At 39.9% G+C, this 18,822-nt stretch overlaps 1 protein-coding gene across 2 annotated transcripts in view; it reads left to right on the top strand.

The window, feature by feature from the left end:
- The window catches only part of GPC6 (glypican 6), a 1,121,471-nt gene that overhangs the window by 272,023 nt on the left and 830,626 nt on the right, over nt 1–18,822 (top strand). For both annotated transcript variants that reach the window (XM_086709530.1, XM_025924536.2), the window contains exon 2: nt 16,948–17,106. In XM_086709530.1, coding sequence (XP_086565656.1) covers nt 16,948–17,106 — 159 coding nt within the window. The remainder of the gene's footprint in view (nt 1–16,947; nt 17,107–18,822) is intronic.

Raw genomic sequence — 18,822 nt, 5'->3', positions numbered from 1 at the left:
TAGTTGTTTCTGAGTAAACCTGATATGCTCCTTGTGTTCTACTTAGTGTAAAGTCTATTACTTGCATTATTGTATCAATTCATTTTTATTTCATTTATTGGCTGGATCAGAATATAGAGAGATCATTATGGGCCGGGAGCTAAGAGGCACTGGGGGTGCAGTTGATGAACAGATCTCAGTTCTGGCCCTCAGTCAGACTGCTGCTGTGAGGGACGTGGATGGATAGACTGGTCATTGCAGTGCAGTGACACGTATGTGCAAGGGCCATGTGCGTAGCTAATGGGACAGCAGCCGGTGGAGTGGCACCTGACCTAGGCTTGAGGATCTGGGAAGGCTCTAGAGAAGTGGTGTTTGAGCTGAGACCGAAGGATGAGAAGGGAGATGGAGGGGACCGGTAGAGGGGCGGAGGAGAAGCTCTCCTAGCTTTCCATGTAGAGGCAATAGCATCGCCAAGGTCAAGAGTATAATTGAGCCTGATAAGCTGTGCTGCCAATAGTTCTGCTTGGCACAGGTCTTAAGAAGGAGAGTAGCAAGAGATAAATGGAAATACAGACTTCTCCATGAATATCTTTAATTCAAACACATTGGGATGAACACCATAATGAATACACAGACCGGAAGTAATACAGTTGTGGCTCAGGTAGAGTAACCTCAACTAAGTTGATCAGTGCAAGTTTATTGGAAGAGAAGTGATTTCAGTTCAAGGGATGTTTCAAGGATTAAGAATGTGAACCCCAAATACCAATTGATTGTGCAGGGAACCATGCGGAAGTCCTGAAGAAAACTCAGTAAATCACATCATATATTTTAAATTGGGCTAAGTTGGACCGTTAGCTTCTTTATATTCTATTAATTGTCTACACATATCTTTATGTAAATGTTTTCTTCTCTTAATGCATTGAATATGGCAAGTCTAACCACAGAGTTAGACCACTCCTTTTGTATTAAACCATGGCTGAACTTTAATCACAGAATTTTTGAATGATATTGCTTGCCTATACTGTTGTCACCTGAACACTGACATTTTAAAGCCCCAGGTTGGAAAGGTGAACAGGCACAGGCTGAAGTGAACTTTCTGAAACAACATCTGTATCCCCAAAATGGAGTGGCATCACCCTCTAGCCTTTTCATCAAAACTAGGGCCTGGCTTCTGAGACTTTTCCATTAATGTCTATTCTGAAAGAGCCACTCTGATAAATCAATTATTTCCTTGGGTTAAATGATATTGACTTAATCACTTATTTTGGACATAAGGATTTGAAGTGCCAGGTAAAAGCAAAGTTACATATGATTCTCATCTGCATTATAGGTTATAAGTGACCATTGATTCTGTCTGCTTTGAAGCAGTCTAAGAAATATATCTCGAGAGATTATGAAGAAAAAAAAAACACTGATTATTCTAGTGTCCCCTAATTATTGGGTTTTATTCCTATTGGGATTTAAGTTTTATTTATTTGTTAAATTATTTTTAATGTTTGTTTATTTTGAGAGAGAAAAAGAGACAGAAAGAGGGAGAGAGAGAGAGAGAGAGAGAGAGAGAGAGAGAGAGAGAGAGAAAGAAGCCTGAGTGGGGGAGGGGCAGTGAGTGAGGAAGACACAGAATCCGAAGCAGGCCCTAGGCTCTGAGCTGTCTGCACAGAGGCCTGCGCGGGTCTTGAACTCATGAGCCATGAGGTCATGACCTGAGCTGAAGTTGGACGCTTAACCAACTGAACCACCCAGGTGCCCTGAGATTTGAGTTTTAAAAAGAGGCATTCTTTTAAAACATTATGTTCTATGTCAAAACATTTTTAAATCATCTTTATGCAGCATGTTCTTTAAAATTCAATGTGGCCTTTCATTGCTCTTTTGAATGCGTTGGGATATGTGCTTTAATTTCAGGAGAGTTTTTCTTCTACTCTCTTCTGAGGTTCTGTACTCCTTTTGGTTTAAAACCATGGCTGAGCTTTAATCACAGAATTTTTGAATGATAATGCTTGCCTATGCTGTTGTCACCTGAACACTGACATTTTAAAGCCCCAGGTTGGAAAGGATGCTAGAATTTATTATAGCATTTGAAGTATTCTCATTTAAAAATCTGGGTCCCCATATGCAAATTTTAGAAAGAGACCTCTTGCCCTTTATTAATTGCAAATGTGATGCCAGCGGGGAAAGGACCATGTCCTTGCTGTGGACCTCCCATCACTCATCAGTGAAATAGAGACTGAATGATATTTACCTATGGGCATCTATCTTAAATGATTAGTGGGAATTAGAGTAATTATTATAAATTAATGGCTCTATGAGTTGTAAAAGGTTAGATATTATAGAGTTTCATTGTCATAGAGGCAGACAATTAAGGAAATATACACTTCTAGACTGTACCATAGATCTTGAAACATTTCTAGCCACTTTGCCTTTTATTACTTTACTCTGTATGATATGATCAGTGTTGCAATCATGGTTTTACAGATGCCTACTAAAATTGAAGTATTTTATGAGGAATAAAAATAATTTTTCATAAAGGCTTACATGTAGTTCAATTTGATTAGGTTCTTAATCACTCTCACCTGGCCTCGGCCCCTTTACTGAATTGTTCTGCCCTAGTTTACAGTCACTGGACTTTGAACAGTAAATTCTAAATTTGCAGGTGAGCTGTCATATAATTTAGTAAGAATGCTGATCTGCTGTTATCAGGGTCAAAAACCAGTACTTTGTAAACTGGTTTATTGTGTATTACTGCAGGATCACCGAATTCAATTGTAAGAATGGCTAAGTTTGAGTTAAGCAAAGAGGGTTGTGGGATTACAACTGCAATAAACTTGAAATTGATCATCATCTGTGGTTGAACTTATGGGAGGCAGTTGGTTTGATTTATGCAATATGAGTCAAAGAAAGAAAAGATGTAAGTCAGCATCTCTGGTCAGCTGACTTGCACAGGGTCACTGAGACCCTGTGAATTACTGTTTGCCTGGATTTGGCAACCGGTGTTGAAGCAGCTTAACTCTAGATCTGACCAAGCCTGCCCATAAAGATGCCATTCAGGCTGTAGAATTGTAGACACCTTTGAGCAGTTGAATATGAATTTTTAGAAATTTCTAAGACAAATGGCAAGGGAATTGTGAGCAGTCACGAAGGTGGCTGCATAGTTATGAATGTTACTTTAATCCCCCTGTTCCAGGTTAGTAATTAGACTCTCTTATGGGTTCCAGGACAGCATGTTTATGAAACACAAGTGGAAAAGAAGCCTGTGTAAAAATTTTTAGGAAGCATGGTAAAGATTAGACATCTCTAAGAATTCTTCCAGGTAAGACATCATAATATTATTGAAGAATAAAGCGTGCATAAAGTCAGTCCAACATATATGAAGGAGTATTGGTTATTTAGGGTTTCACAAGCATGCATTAGGAAGTGGGCTCTTTGTCCTTTCTGTCACCTCTTAGGTACAATATCAAACTTTGACTTCCAAACGTTTGCCCACAATGGCTGTAAGAAATACCATTGTTCATCACAACGTAATGCCTACATAATATACACAACGGTGGCAAAACTCTCACAAGAAACAGCTGTGCTTATTAATTCATATGATGAGCTCGGAAAGACTCTATAAAACTGAAACATGAATGCTTTGCGAACACCTGCCAAATGATTTTAGGTCCTCCAGTTTGAAAGATACTTGCGCCAAAAAAGAAGCAGGTGAATCCTTTACTTGGCTATCCCTGCTCGTCATTGAAACTTGGCTACATGGGCAATACTACTCTTGCCTAGAAATCAAGTAGGTAAGCTACAATCAAAGGGCTCCTGTAATTACTGCTGTTCCTGTAAAAGCCATCAGAGTCTGGCAGGTGTGTAGATGGTGAGGATTCTCTGCTTTTCTGGAAGGTGGACCTTAGCACATAGGTGCACCTTCCCATGCTGGATTCTGAGTTTCTTGTCCAGTAGCAACAAGCATAACCTGCTCTTTGGGTGCTATTGAGTGGTGATTAAAGAAGGGAATGGATGAATGAATGATTGAAGAGAGCCAAAAGAGTCAGATGCATCCAATTCAGTGTTATACAGAACCTCCCATATGCAAAGAGCTATGCTAAGGCAATGAACACTTCAAAGGTATATAAGACGGGGCTCGTAATTACTGGTCATGGGTGTAATAACAGTGGGTATGAGCAGGTGGCGATGATACATGTAATGAAACTTAGGTCTTTCATAACAGTAGCATAGGGTAACAGCTTCCCTCTCAAATCTCTCCCTGATTCCTGGAGTAGTGGCAACAGTGTGTGACTGAAAATTGCAAAACAGGGTCGACCACCTTGGTTCATCGTGCTGGGTGATAACTTTGCTTGTGAGGAGTGGGACTTTTCCTGTAAGCACACAGTTTAGCAATGGTCCACACTGTCTGCCATTCTTAAAATAACTACTCTATCGCATGCCTCCTCATCTCTCTCAGGGCAGTTCTTTACTGTACTTGTGGCAGTCAGAAATGACTGTGAAGAGCACATTTTCCTTTGAGGCAAATAGACCCATAGACCTAAATGTAGGTTGTGGAAATGGCAGATTCTTGTGGGGCTAGGGGCTTTTTAATTGAATTTGGGAACCCAGCTAATTGAAAGAAGAAGCCAATTAACAACATCCAGTACCTTTAGCTTCAGGTAGTGATGCACTAGCCGTGACACGTTCTAGCTTACAAGAACTGATTATTACGGTTTTCAAGACTTTTGTGAACCTGTTGTTAAGCACAGGCATGATTAAAATTTAAATTGTACAATTTACAATTAAATAAATTATATTGGAAAAGTAAGGTAATAAATACTCAAAACTCATCACCTTCTAATTATTTCATTATTAGTTGTGCTCTTGGGGGCTTGTGTAGCTGTATGGAGGAAATGTTATGTGATGGTGTGCTGCTCCACAGCTTTTCTTTCTTTTTTTTTAATTAAGTTTTTAATTTTAATTCCAGTATATTTAACACACAGTGTTATATTGGTTTCAGGTGTACAATATAGTGATTCAACAATTCTATACATTACTCAGTGCTCATCAGGATAAATGTACTCTTTAATCCCCATTACCTCTTCCATCCATTCCCCTCCCTGGCATCCCCCTCTGGTAACCATAAGTTTGTTCTACACAGTTAAAAGTCTGTGTTTTGGTTAGTCTCTCTCTCTCTCCCCCTTTCCCTTTTTTCATTTGCTTTGTTTCTTAAATTCCACATATGAGTGAAGTCATATGGTATTTGTCTTTCTATTTGTCTTATAGTACTTATTTTGCTTAGCACTATACTTTGTAGCTCCATCCATGTCATTGCAAATGACAGGATTTCATTCCTTTTAATGGCTGAATAGTACTCCATTGTATATATATGCCACTTCTTTATCCATTTATCAATTGGTGGACACTTGGGCTACATAATTTGGCTGTTGTAAATAATGCTGCTATAAACATAGTGGCACATGGATCCCTTTGAATTATTGTTTATGTATTCTTCGAGTAAATACCCGGTAGTGTGATTGCTGGCTTATAGGGTAGTTCTATTTTTAACTTTTGGAGGAACCTCCATACTCTGGTCCAGAGTGGTTGCTCCAGTTTGCATTCCTGCCAACTGTGTATGAGGGTTCCTTTTTCTCCACATTCTAGCCAATACCTGTTGTTTCTTGTGTTACTGATTTTAGTCATTCTGACAGATGTGAGGTAATATCTTGTAGATTTGATTTGTGTTTCCCTGATGACTAGTTCTGTTGAGCATCTTTTCGTGTGTCTGTTGGCCATCTATATATGTTGGAGAAATGTCTGTTCATGTCTTCTGCCCATTTTATAATGGGATTATTTGTTTTTTGGATGTTGAGTTGTATAAGCTCTTTATGCATTTTGGATACTAATCCTTTTTTGGATATGTCATTTACAAATATATTCTTCCATTCAGTAGGTTGCCTTTTAGTTTTGTAGATTGTTTCCTTTGCTGTGCAGAAGCTTTTTTATTTCAATGTAGTCCCAATAATTTATTTATGCTTTCTATTTTTCCTGCCTCAGGGGACCTATCTAGAATCAAGTTGCTGTGGCCGATGTCACAGAAGTTACTGCCTATGCTACATTCTAGGATTTTTATGCTTTCGTGTCTCACATTTAGATCTTTAATCCATTTTGACTTTATTTTTATGTATGGTGTAAGAAAGTGGTCCAGTTTTATTCTTTTATTACCTGTAGCTGTCCAGTTTTCCCAACACCATTTGTTGAAGAGCAAATGTCTTGTTCTCATTATATATGCTTTCTTCCTGTGATGAAAATTAATTTACCATGTAATTGTGGGTTCATTTCTGGGTTTTCTATTCTGTTTCATCAATGTACATGTTTATTTTTATGCCAGTACCATACTGTTTTGATTATTGTAGCTTTGTAATATAACTTGAAGTCTGGAATTGTTTTATCTCCAGCTTTGTTTTTCTTTTTCAAGATTGCCTTTGGCTATTCAGGGTCTGTAGTGGTTCTCCACAATTTTTGTTTGTTTGTCTGTCTACTTCTTTGAGAAATGCTGTTGTTATTTTGATAGGGATTGCATTAAAAGTGTAGATTGCTTTGGGTAGTACACACGTTTTAACAATATTCTTCCAACTGTAAGCATGGAATGTCTTTCTGTTTATTTGCATTGTCTTGATTTTCTTTCATCAATATTTTATTTTCAGAGTACAGGTCTTTTACCTTTTTGGTTAAGTTTATTCCTAGATGGTTTGTTGTTTTTGGTGCAATTGTAAATGAGATTGTTTTCTTAACTTCACTTTCTGCTGCTTCATTAGTGTGTAGGAATGCAACAGATTTCTGTATATTGATTTTGTGTCTTGTGACTTTACTGAATTCATTGACCAGTTCTAGAATTTTTTTGGTGAAGTCTTTAAGATTTTCCATGTAGCATATCATGTCGTGTGCAAATGGTGAAAGTTTTACCTCTTTCTTATCAGTTTGGATGACTCTTACTTCTTTTTGTTGTCTAATTGCTGTGGCTTGGACTTCCAATACTTTGTGGAATAAAAGTGGTGAGAGTGGACATCCTTGTCTTGTTCCTGACCTTAGGAGAAAACCTCTCAGTTTGTCACCATTTTTAGCAGGATGTCAGCTGTGGGTTTTTCATATAAGGCCTTTATTATGTTGAGGTATGTTACCTCTAGACCTTCTTTGTTATTATCATGCTGCATAGCTTTCACAGCTTAACATTCAGGAACATCATTTTGGTAGGTAGAAACCAGCCATGGTGGGAGTATTTATACCATGGGAATTGGCAAGCAACATAAATCAGGGCTTCTCCTCAAAACTGGAACGCTAGTTGTTAAACATTTAACAACAGAATGCTAACTCCATTTACAATAACTTAGATACTGAGATTGATGGGCACTGAAAGGGGGAAAAGAAAAAGAATAAGCAATGGTGCTAAATTTTGGGCAAAACAGATAATCATGGCAATTGTTTTTTTGTTTTTGTTTTTTTTTTTTTTTTAATTTTTTTTTTTCAACGTTTATTTATTTTTGGGACAGAGAGAGACAGAGCATGAACGGGGGAGGGGCAGAGAGAGAGGGAGACACAGAATCGGAAACAGGCTCCAGGCTCTGAGCCATCAGCCCAGAGCCTGACGCGGGGCTCGAACTCACGGACCGCGAGATCGTGACCTGGCTGAAGTCGGACGCTTAACCGACTGCGCCACCCAGGCGCCCCGATAATCATGGCAATTGTAACACGCACAGTTGCAGATGCCCTAGGAGCTAGTGCAGAGGCTCCCAAATGTTCTCTGTTCATGGAGGCCTTGGTGTCAGGGCTCTTCAGAGGAGCAGAACTGATGACATACACATACAGGTACACAAGGGTATCTGTTTAAAGGATTTGACTCATGCAATGGTGGGGCTGACAGGCTGAAAACTCCAAAGCTGAGGCTGCTGTCTTAAGGCAGAATTTCTCCTTCTCAAAGAAACCTCAGTTTTTGCTCATAAGGGCTTTCAACAGATTGGACGAGGCCCACCCATATTATTGAGAGTATTATCTTTTACTTCAAGTCATACATCTTAACCTTGTGTGTAATACTCCCTTTTAGCAACATGGTGATTAGTATTTCACTAAATTGCTGGTACTAAACACTGGGACACAAAATTGTCACAGTGCCTCTGTAATTAGTCCTCAATACCCCTAGGCCAGAAGAAGAAATACTAGCTATTTCTTATTAAATCTGAACGATTGGGAATTTACATCATTAAAAGCTTAGTAGCCATTTGTAAACATTACATACACATTGTAGGAACATTTTAAAAATCTAATTCTTGGGCGCCTGGGTGGCTCAGTTGGTTGAGTCTCCGACTTTGGCTCGGGTCATGATCTTATGGTTTATGGGTTCAAGCCCCATGTCAGGCTCTGTGCTGACAGCTCAGAGCCTGGAGCCTGCTTCAAATTCTGTGTGTCTCTCTCTCTGCTCTTTGGCTGTTTGCGCTCTCTCTCTCTCTCTCAAAAATAAACAAACATTAAAATTTTTTTTAAAAATTAATTCTTAAACAGTCACAGCTATTTACTAATGGGCAGCGCATAGCTTCTCAAAGCCTAGAACGAAATCGGGCATAGCCACCATCATTTCCTGTTTCATACTGATTTTTCACGTGCTATCCATGTGAAAATTAAGGAAGTTAAGGAAAATTAGTGAAAAACCGAGCTTCACAAAGGTATGATGTCATTGAAAGAATGTAGTAAAATCTGATGCTGAAACTTGAACTCCTTCCAACAGTTATTTTGTACAGTTTCTTACAAATGTTGAGTTTCTCTGAAAATGTAAAATATTCCATGATGTCTCTATTTTGCTGCTGTGGTCGCATGGATCTTGTCACAGGTGAGAATGGTAACAAGGATGAGCTTTGGAGACAGATCTTTCCTAGCTTAAAGATGAAGCTACTTAATCTTTGTATGATTCAGTTTCCTACTTTGTAAAATAAAGACAAGAAAGATCCTTCACAGTGCCTGACATAAAGGAGGCGCTCAGAAAATGTTGGGCGGACAGAAGGTGTACCTTGCAGTGGGAGTGGCGATGGGGAGGTAGGGCTTCTTATCCCTGCCATGGCATTTTGCTTATCCTATTCTCAGACTCCTAGAGATGATAACTGAAGTTGTCTGTGCTTGCATAGCTTTCATTTTGATTCTGAAATACAGAAGTAATGAGAGCAAGATTTCTTTACTGTCTTAGGTCTTGAAGAACTGTCTTGAGGCCGACAAATTAACATTTTGCGTGTTGAAGAGATTTGATTATCATTTGAGTACTTCCTATATAAACATTTTATGCTGAAATACAAACTTGGTGAGTCTTATTGTGAAAGAAGTGAAGAAGGGAAGGTCTGCATGGGCAGTTGCTGAGTTTATCAGAATAGCTGTAGGTCGATCTTTTGGAAAAGAATGTCCAGTAATGCCCCACCATGCATCTTCCCCAGTCCAATTTCAATACACGTCTGGGCTGGGGTTCGTGTGGCCTTGGGATCACCTCTATTTCTAATGTTTTTGGACTCTGTAAATACTTTAATGAGCAAAACACAGAGATATGATGAGAAGAGGCTTGAAAGCTCCAAAGAACAATAAAGTAACTACTTCTCTTTCTTTCCCCATGATCTAGGGACAAAATCTTTTCGTATCATTAAGCTCTTCCTCTTACGGGTACAGATTAATCTGTTGCATTACTACGATTCTTCAGTTGCCTTTGAGATTATATTCTACTCTGGGCTCACATTCATTTTTTACAAAAATGTTTTAATAAGTTGAGTCCCTGGTGTGTGGCATATGTTGGATCATGGAATCACATTGTTAATATTTGCTGTTGACCTACTGGTGTTTAATCACAGTTTTGCTGGGCTGTTTGCTATATAGAAGAAAGGTTGTAGCAATTCAAATTTTCTTCTGAGATCTTTCTAGTCTTTATTTTGTTTTTTATTTTGTTTACAAATTTTTTTTAATGTTTATTTATTTTTGAAGGAGAGAGAGAGAGAGAGACAGAGTGTCATTGGGGGAGGGGCAGAGAGAGAGGGAGACACAGAATCCGAAGCAGGCTCCAGGCTCTGAGCTGTCAGCACAGTGCCCGACGCAGGGCTCAAACTCACAAGCTGTGAGATCATGACCTGAGCCAAAGTCAGACGCTCAACCGACTGAGCCACCCAGGCGCCCCCCTATTTTGTTTTTTAAATACTGGGAAGCAATATGCTATGTAATTGCGTTTGTGTGTGCGTGCGTGCGTGCGTGCGTGCGTGTGTGTGTGTGTGTGTACCTACCCATACAAGTTACTAATAATCATTTTTTTTTAGTGTTTGTTTATTTTTGAGGGGGGGGGGGTGGTCAAGGGAGGCAGAGGGGCAGAGAGAGATGGGGAAGGAGGATCCGAAGCAGGCTGTATGCCGATAGCAGTGATTCTGGTGCAGGGCTTGAACTCATGAAACTGTGAGATCATGACCTGAAGTTGGACACTTAACCGACTGAATCACCCAGGTGCCCCAAAATGTCTTAAAGTTTTACACGTATGAAGTAAATAATAAATTAGATGTATTCATTTGAAGACAAGGAGAAACTACCTGTATTTAAAACTGATAAGAGTATTTACAAATTTAATACTTCCATAATATATTAGAGCCAAGGTAAGATGTGAGGAATGGAAAGAATCACATTTCTCTCTGCAGCTGCCTCCTGCTCTCTCGGACTATCCTGCCTTCAAGCTCTGCCCATGCCCCATCCCCCATATCTCATCCCTTGTTAATTCTGACCATACCTTCTGTGCCCTTGCAGATCCCTAACCATCAGTTTCTCTGAAAGAAGAAAATAAGGCGATGGTAAAGACCAAAAACATTGGCAGTTTGGAACTGGGGTCTGCACCATCTAGGATGGCATGTTTGAAATCATCGCTGTGCAATTGTTGGAACAGATTTACACAATGAACTTACTGGTTTCCTTCAGAGGAATTACTTTTGCAAAATACGGAGTAAAAATTTTATAACTAAAAGAATTAGTTTTTAAAGTCTTTATTGGGAAATTGACAACATCAAAGGATGACACTAATATAGGTTATTTGAGTGATAAGATCCACTGAAGTAGAACATTCATTGAATTTTAAAACTTCTGGGAAAGTTTAAGCATTCTGATTACGGTCCTGAACAACTTCGCTAAAGAAGAGCAGCCCTTAAAAATATGAAAGGATCATTTACAATAACGCTTCCCACTGATAAATGTTGCACAAGTGCTTATTTGGAGGTTTTGGGGATGTGAACTTAGAGAAATGAACTAGAACATACATTTAAAGACTACTGCAATCTTATACTCTGCCGCTCCCAATGAGCTGGTACAGGAGCTCCACGAGACTGAGAACAGCCCAGGACTATTAGCTCCAATTTAAATTCCTTTAGCTATCATAAACTCTGGGCAAAAGTTCACTTATTCTAGAGTATTTTACCACCCTAACTCCGTTTCCCTAGATGATTTTCTCCAGTCAACTTCCGAGGCACCAGATGAACAAACTGAATGGTTATTTGAGGCAACGTACCCAAAGATGAGGAGAATGTAGCTCGGTATCAGGCACGGCTAATTGACTGTGGGCATTTTAATAGTTCAAGGATGAGAGAAGTTTGGCATAGACCATGCACTCTGAAGAGGGCCAAGTCTAAAACAAATACTGCAGTGTAATCAAATGGAATCTGGATGTTCAGAAATTAAAGTGTTCTGTTTTGGGAAATGTTACCATCTTCTTTATAGTTTTAGATTTGATTTTCTACCTACCTTTTAGGAAAGGTGAGGTTAGTAATCTCCCTCCATACTCCAAATCTCTATAAAAGCCAAGAGTTCAGCTGTAAAATGTGATGCATTCGGGGCACTTCATCTTGGTTGTTTGTTTGTTTGGAGTGTGCAATTTGAGGTCCCCATGTGTCACCTCTGAGGGCAGAGAGTCTGCCCCACAGACCCACAGAGGCTGACTTCTGTGGTTAACGAGGTCCTCCTGTCTCCTGCTCTTTCCCACCATGCCACTCACCAAGTCTATTCCTGGCGGTGTTCAGACCCAGGGCCATCCCTAGACAGAGCACGATCTGGCAAAATCACATTTCTGCTGTCACCTCTGTGTCTTGGAGTGAAAACAAACATCTGGGCAGGCATTTGGGGAAAGATGTTGTAAAGAGTGACACACACAGTTAAAGGAGGCATGTAAAGGGAGGAAGAGCCCGTCTCTTCTTTCTTAGAAAACATGACAATTTATGGCCTGATTGTATGTCCTTCAGCCTTTGCTCAATCTCTAACTTCCTGTTGGAACTCCCTTCTTCCACATCTATAATTTCCCTTATTTAGTTTAGAGCTAGTGATGAGTTTGATAAAAATTCAGGAACCTGGGAATTTACTGGCATGAACTTCAGGTGCCCTAAGAAAGCATGCACCTGTGTAGGCTGATTGTCTAACTCTGCACCTGATCTTGATGGACAGGCACCTATCGTCCTGAGTTGCATGTAGGTTTCAATAAATGTTTGCTGAGTGAAGATGCCATCATCATTGTTTCAATCCCACATTTCCTGCATTTATGGTCTCTTATTCTGATCTCCTGGAATGAACTATTTACTATTAGCGATAATATTAATGATCTTGGAGGTACCTATTGGCACCCCAGTTGAGCTAAATGTTGCATATTAGTGATCTTGGACGTATCTAGCGATTACTGTTTAGATCTTGGAGGTATGTGGTGGCACTCCAATTGAGCTAAATGTTGGATCTAATTATGTAATAAATAACGTAGAGAACCTAAGGGAATTTGAGAGAGTGCGTGGGAAGCTTTTAAAGGATAACGCTTTCTTCTGCTTCATGAGTTACAACTTTGGAAAAGGCTCATTATTATATCAAATACTCATAAGTGTTAGAAAGTATGTAAGCTGAGTAAAGTTATCAAATTCTTGCTATTTGGAGAAATTGGAACAGGACGGGCTAGAGGTAATTCTTTGTGTAGCAGAATAGGCAATGTAGGATTTCAGAATGTCAGTAGTTCACGTTGCAGGTCCCTGCAACAGTGGTCTCTGTCATGAGCGCTCTGCTGTTTGAATACTAAAGCATCCATAGACAGTACATAAATGGGGAGGTGGGGCTGTTTTCTGATAAAAGTTTATTTATGGACAATTGAATTTGAATTTTGTAAAATTTTCATATTGTGCAGAATATCATTCTTTAGATTTTTGTCTCCCACCATTATTGTTCTCGGGGCGTATAGACACAGATGGTGGGCCAGATTTGGCCCAGGGGCCATGTTTTAGATACCCCTGTTCTAGGGTCAAAAACAAAATAAATGAGTAAACCTACTAAGAACAAATTATGCAATTGTCCTAAGTCTTTGGGGCCATTTGAAATTATGAGGTTACTTTGGCAAATATCAGTGACTTCAGATTGGGGGAGAAAACGGTACTTCAGTAGGTCAGTTCTTCCACCAAACCTTCTTATCTAGTATATGTTAGAAAGAAGACAAGGCTCACCCTAGATTTGACCACATGTTTTACGTCCCTGATCTTGTATGCTTGGGAGCATCATCATGGTCTCTACCTAGACACTCTAACAAACACTTTGCATAAAAGATTTACTCTTCCTCCAGTAGGATTCTTCAACACTCTGGTAGTCTGTCCATCTCTTCACTGTCTACATGCTTGTCTGTCTGTCTCTTCATCTCTGCCAGGGCCTGCGTAAAGGCATTGACTTCTTGGGGACACTTCCAGTTCTATAAAATATCTAATACTGCATTATTAGAATGGCAGCCAGTTATACATGGTTTAAAGTCATCCTATGAAGAAGTGAGTTTTCTTCCTGTTTTTATTTATCACTTGACATACAAAATACTGATTTTCTTGACGTGATTAGAAATTACTGTGTTTCCAATCCAATTTAATTTCATGAAACCATGGAGTTTCTTCCACCAATATCCCAAGTATAACTATTTACCTCAGGTCATACAATGTTTATTCTCTTTTGGTCAGCTTGTCACCAAAAGTCCAAAGCATTTTGCTGAAAACTCATTTGTAATGATTCAGAAGTAGAATGTAGCCCTGATGAACTAAATCTTGAGAAATGGACATTCCATTTACTCACGATAGGAAGGGGTGGGGGACAGACTACGTAGATTTTTGAAAATGGTTTATAGCAGGTCAGAGAAAGAAGCGTTATGCAGAATTGTTAACGCTAAAAGCCCATTCAATCTGGATACAGAGTTTTATCCTTATAAGTTAGTTTTCGTATTTTATAAAAAGTAAATTAGAAATACAGGCCATTTGCTTTTGATAAAGCTATTTTTCATCCTTATCAGTGTCTTAACCTCTGGAACTCTGCTTCTTACTGGGATGTGAGTATCAGAATGACTTGGAGAAAAGTCACAAAATTCATATTGTTCCATCCTTACCCAGTTTGGTATTGTCAGTACCTTCCAATGAGTACCTGTTAGGAACATACCTGTGGTTGATTAAGGGTCAGCGACTGCAACAAGCAGAAATAAATACACGGCGGAGAACCATGGGCTTTCTCAGTGACAGGGACTTGGAAAGAATCTATTCTAGGACTGGGATTTTGGTGGGCTGGTTTGGGGGGTTGGTTCAGAAAAGCAGGGCTTCCCCCTAGATTGGTCAGATGCTGTCAGAAAGCAGAGGTAAATCTACAAAAGGTATCTCAATAAATCTCATCAATAAGGAAGGAGAGTATTGTGAGGTTCAGTTTGTACACGGTAAAGAAGTACACTCGTTTTGCCTCAGAGAGGAAGTGTTCAGTACTTTTTGGATGGCATAACGCCTTGTTTTTGTCTGTGCTTAACCAAAATTTTGAAATGACTTTGGTTTATCTCATTTATCGTGGTCTCAGAGTAATTTTGTCTGGGGTTGGTATTCTGTGAGATTGTTTAAGTGTAATAGACTATCATGACCTAGCTGTGAGTTGCCATGCGGCTTCTGAATGTCAAGGGCAGCCTGTTTTTCTTTCTGAATATCTATCTATCCCCCGCTCTCCTCTCTAGCACAGTTGTAGTGGCTACTACTTTTTAGTGACACGTTTCCAAGTTTTTATTTCAAAATACTTTAAATGTACAGAAAAAAGCAAAGATACTAGTATGATACACATCTGACGTCCATCAAACAACTTCAGAAGTAAACAATTATAAAGTATTTAAGCTCCTCTCTCAAATCCTAATTTTTCCTAGAAGTGAACTGTTACCTCGAATTTGATACTTATCATTCTCAAGTACAATGCATTTTCATTTCCTTATTTAAAAATATACATATGCTGGGGGGCCTGGGTGGCTCAGTTGGTTGAACGTCCGACTTCGGCTCAGGTCATGATCTCGCGGTTCGTGAGTTCGAGCCCCGCATCGGGCTCTGTGCTGACAGCTCGGAGCCTGGAGCTGCTTCGGATTCTGTGTCTTCCTCTCTCTCTGCCCCTCCCCTGCTCATGCTGTGTCTCTTTCTCAAAAATAAATAAACATTAAAAAAATTTAAAAAAATATATACGTATGCTATTTTATGGTCTCCCTTCCTCCCAGGAGTTATATAAGATCTGACTTTCGTACACATATGTTGGCATTTTTTATTCAGGCATTGTTTTAAGTAGGAGCTAAAACATCAAACAACATAAACAGGAAACACTCTACACTTCACACAGGGTCACAGGATGTAATTTTGTAGAAGTACCGTGAAACATTATAAATGGATTTTAATCACCCCATCAAGTACTTTGTACACTTGATTTTCAGTGCCCTACAGTGAGTTCAGTCACAGGGGCAATTGGTTGGTTTGGTTTACAAAGATGTTGGGTGGTTTTTCCTTCTTCCCTGCACAGGCTCTGCTAAACATTTTGACACTAATAGAGCTACATCAATTGGAAATGCACATTTTCTGCATTAACAGACCATTTTCATTTCATGAAGCAAAGCTTCGGCTCCTCCTTGCAAATAGTCCTGAAGAAAGCAGTATCGCCAAAAGCAGTGGCCTGGTATATCCAGAGATAAATATGTTGAATTAAATACCTGACTTTCATTACCTCTTACTTTATATATCCGTAGAGCATAAGCATTAGTTAAGCCCATCAGCACCTTCCTCCTTCCAGGAGAACGTTTTCTCTCTGACAAGACATGTCAATGTGGGGAATGTGTGGCACATGAGACATGCCATGAAAAACATACTCACTTTCACCGAGAGAAAAGGTGATGCGTTCTGACAGACGGACAGGCAGAGCCAGAACACCAGGAATGATACCCGTCTTTTCTTGCCTTTGCTGCCACACAGACTGCTAATGAGGCTGAGTGTCTTTTGCGTGGCTTAAGGTTTCCAAGGACACGCTTCCAACCGTATGATGTCTCTTGTCATCTGGTGTTACTTGGCGTGTTTCAAATTAAAGCAGAGACATCATCATGGTCTTCTGAGGTCTTTAATATACTCTCATTTACGTGGCATGGCCAGGAACTAAATATCACGTGTCTTAGTCTGTTTGGGCTTGTCACAAATATCATAAGCTGGGTGGTTTACAAACAAAAGTCATTGACTTCTCACACTTCCGGGGGCTGGGAAATCCATGATCATAGCCCTGGTAGCCACGAGGCGAATGTCTGCCACCTAGTTCACAGACACCATCCTTCGCTGAGTCCTTCTGTGGCACAGGGAACCCCTAGCTCTCTGGGGTCTCTTTTCTAAGATCACTAATCCCATTCACGCCATAATCACCCCCCAAAGGCCCCAGCTCCTAGTACCATCACCTCAGCATTAGCATTTTGACATAGGAGTTTGGGGGCACACAAACACTCAGACCCCAACATCAGGTTCAACTGAAGTCCTGAATGTTTGGGATGTTAAGTCCACCGAGGCCCAGATAAGTTCACGGGGAAGGCCGGACAGGGGTGGAACAGCATCCCAGGGTGGAAGGGAAAGGTCAGAGAAGCAATGTCCGCAAAGTCCTTATCATTCCATACTGACATTTGCCCTCTCATGGCAGGGGAACACTTAAGAATCTGCCCTCAAGAATATACATGCTGCACCACGGAAATGGAAGACAAGTTAAGCCAGCAGAGCAAACTCGAGTTCGAGAACCTCGTGGAAGAGACGAGCCATTTTGTGCGCACCACTTTCGTGTCCAGGCACAAGAAATTTGACGGTAGGTGGACCAGCTTCTGATTCACTTTGTTCGAGGTGTGCTTTCCTGAGGATCTTGGTTTTATGTGAAAAACATTTTTTTTTTTGAAAGCTGGTGCTTTCCTCTCCCTCTTAAACATTTATAACTTTGTCTATTTTTAGAAAAAGCATGAGCTTTCTTGACAATTCTTAGAGTAATATGTTACAAAGCCTGCGTTAACGAAGAGCTGTTTTGAGTTTGTGGTTTTGCCTGTGAGATTTATTCTGAAAGATTGAGCTTAATTTTTCATGATTAGAGTGATTCTAATTCAGGTTTTGTCACATCATAGCTTGTCTTAATTTTTCATCTGGGGATTTTCTTTAAAGCAATTAAGTGTCATTTAAAATTATTTGAAATATAGCAACACTTTCGAGAAGACAGGCTTGTTTTAAGTGCTAATGACAGACTCCTTTATTTTGGAGTTTGGCCCTCCAATAATGCAGCCACATTTTGCCCTGCAGTGACAGTGCATTCTGCCCAACGTTTAAATCCTGTATTGATTTCCTGATTATAAGCAATCAACTTCATTTCTATATTCTATATGTTAAATAAACAGTTGGTATGAGAAAGCACAGAGAGTGAAAGTGATTATTACAAGGATGGCGACATTGAATGTTCTCATCAGCACTTGAGAAAAATATTCAAAATCAATCTGATTTTCGTAAACTGAATTAATAATGATCATGATAAAGTTAAAATTCTTAGGTGGTTGCATGATGTTTAACGCTCTAAGAAATGAATGCACGTGCCGTGGCTCATTGTAAACCAGACTCGCAAATTGGGGCAACCCTTCCTAGTGCCTTTGGGTCTTATTAAGTTGTCCTTCGGCAGTGGGACTGCCATCATTTCCCTTATCCTCTCCAGTCCGTTCACCGCAGAGCTAGTTTAGAAAAGGCTCGCCGAAGTTTTGATTTTCCTTTCTCTTTTCTCTGTAGTAGGTAAAATGTTCTGCTTCATTGCGGCTTTAACCTATTACAGCAACACCAATTCCTTTCAAATCAGCCCTCCTCGTCCTAAAAGGCAGGTCCAACCTGGTGGTGGTTTCAGTACTTAAGCTGATGTGACATTTTCCATGTAAGTCAATGGGACTTCCTCTTATCTGCCAAGTGTTTGAACATTTGCATGGTCTTCTCTGCCCCTCCCTCTGTGTTCAGCTTTATATGTGGAGGCATATGAAAACAATTCCTTATTTAGAAGTGACGCTGTGCATGTTGGCGGGGGAGTACTTAGTTGTTGCCCTTGATTGACAGATTACAAATTCGGTGACATTCAGGAGCCCCTGAAGGGGCTCTGTGCTGGAGGAACTGTAATGTATCACTTCACATTGAGGCAAATTGAGGTGCCTTATCGTTTGTTACAGAAAGCACGGAGAGTGATCTGGTGTTGTTGACTTTTACCTGTCTTTGGAAAACAATTCTAGTGCCTTTTCGAAGCTGGACTCCAAAATTCCGGAAAAGGAATTCTGGGACAGCCTCCGTGATACACAGCGTATATTCCTTTTAATGAAAATACTTTGTGTCTGATAGTTTTATGGGGAGCTGATTCATTTTTTTAAATATTTTTTTGAATGTTTATTTATTTTGAGAGAGAGAGCCTGAGTGGGGTGGGGGTCAGAGAGAGGGAGAGAGAGAAAATCCCAAGCAGAACCCGACACGGGGCTGGAACCCACGAACCCCTAGATCGTGACCTGAGCTGAAA

This window comes from Puma concolor, chromosome A1, assembly GCF_028749965.1.
Source record: "Puma concolor isolate L17-30 chromosome A1, mPumCon1.1.hap2, whole genome shotgun sequence".
Lineage (NCBI taxonomy): Eukaryota > Metazoa > Chordata > Mammalia > Carnivora > Felidae > Puma > Puma concolor.
This window is presented reverse-complemented; position numbering and strand designations above follow the sequence as displayed.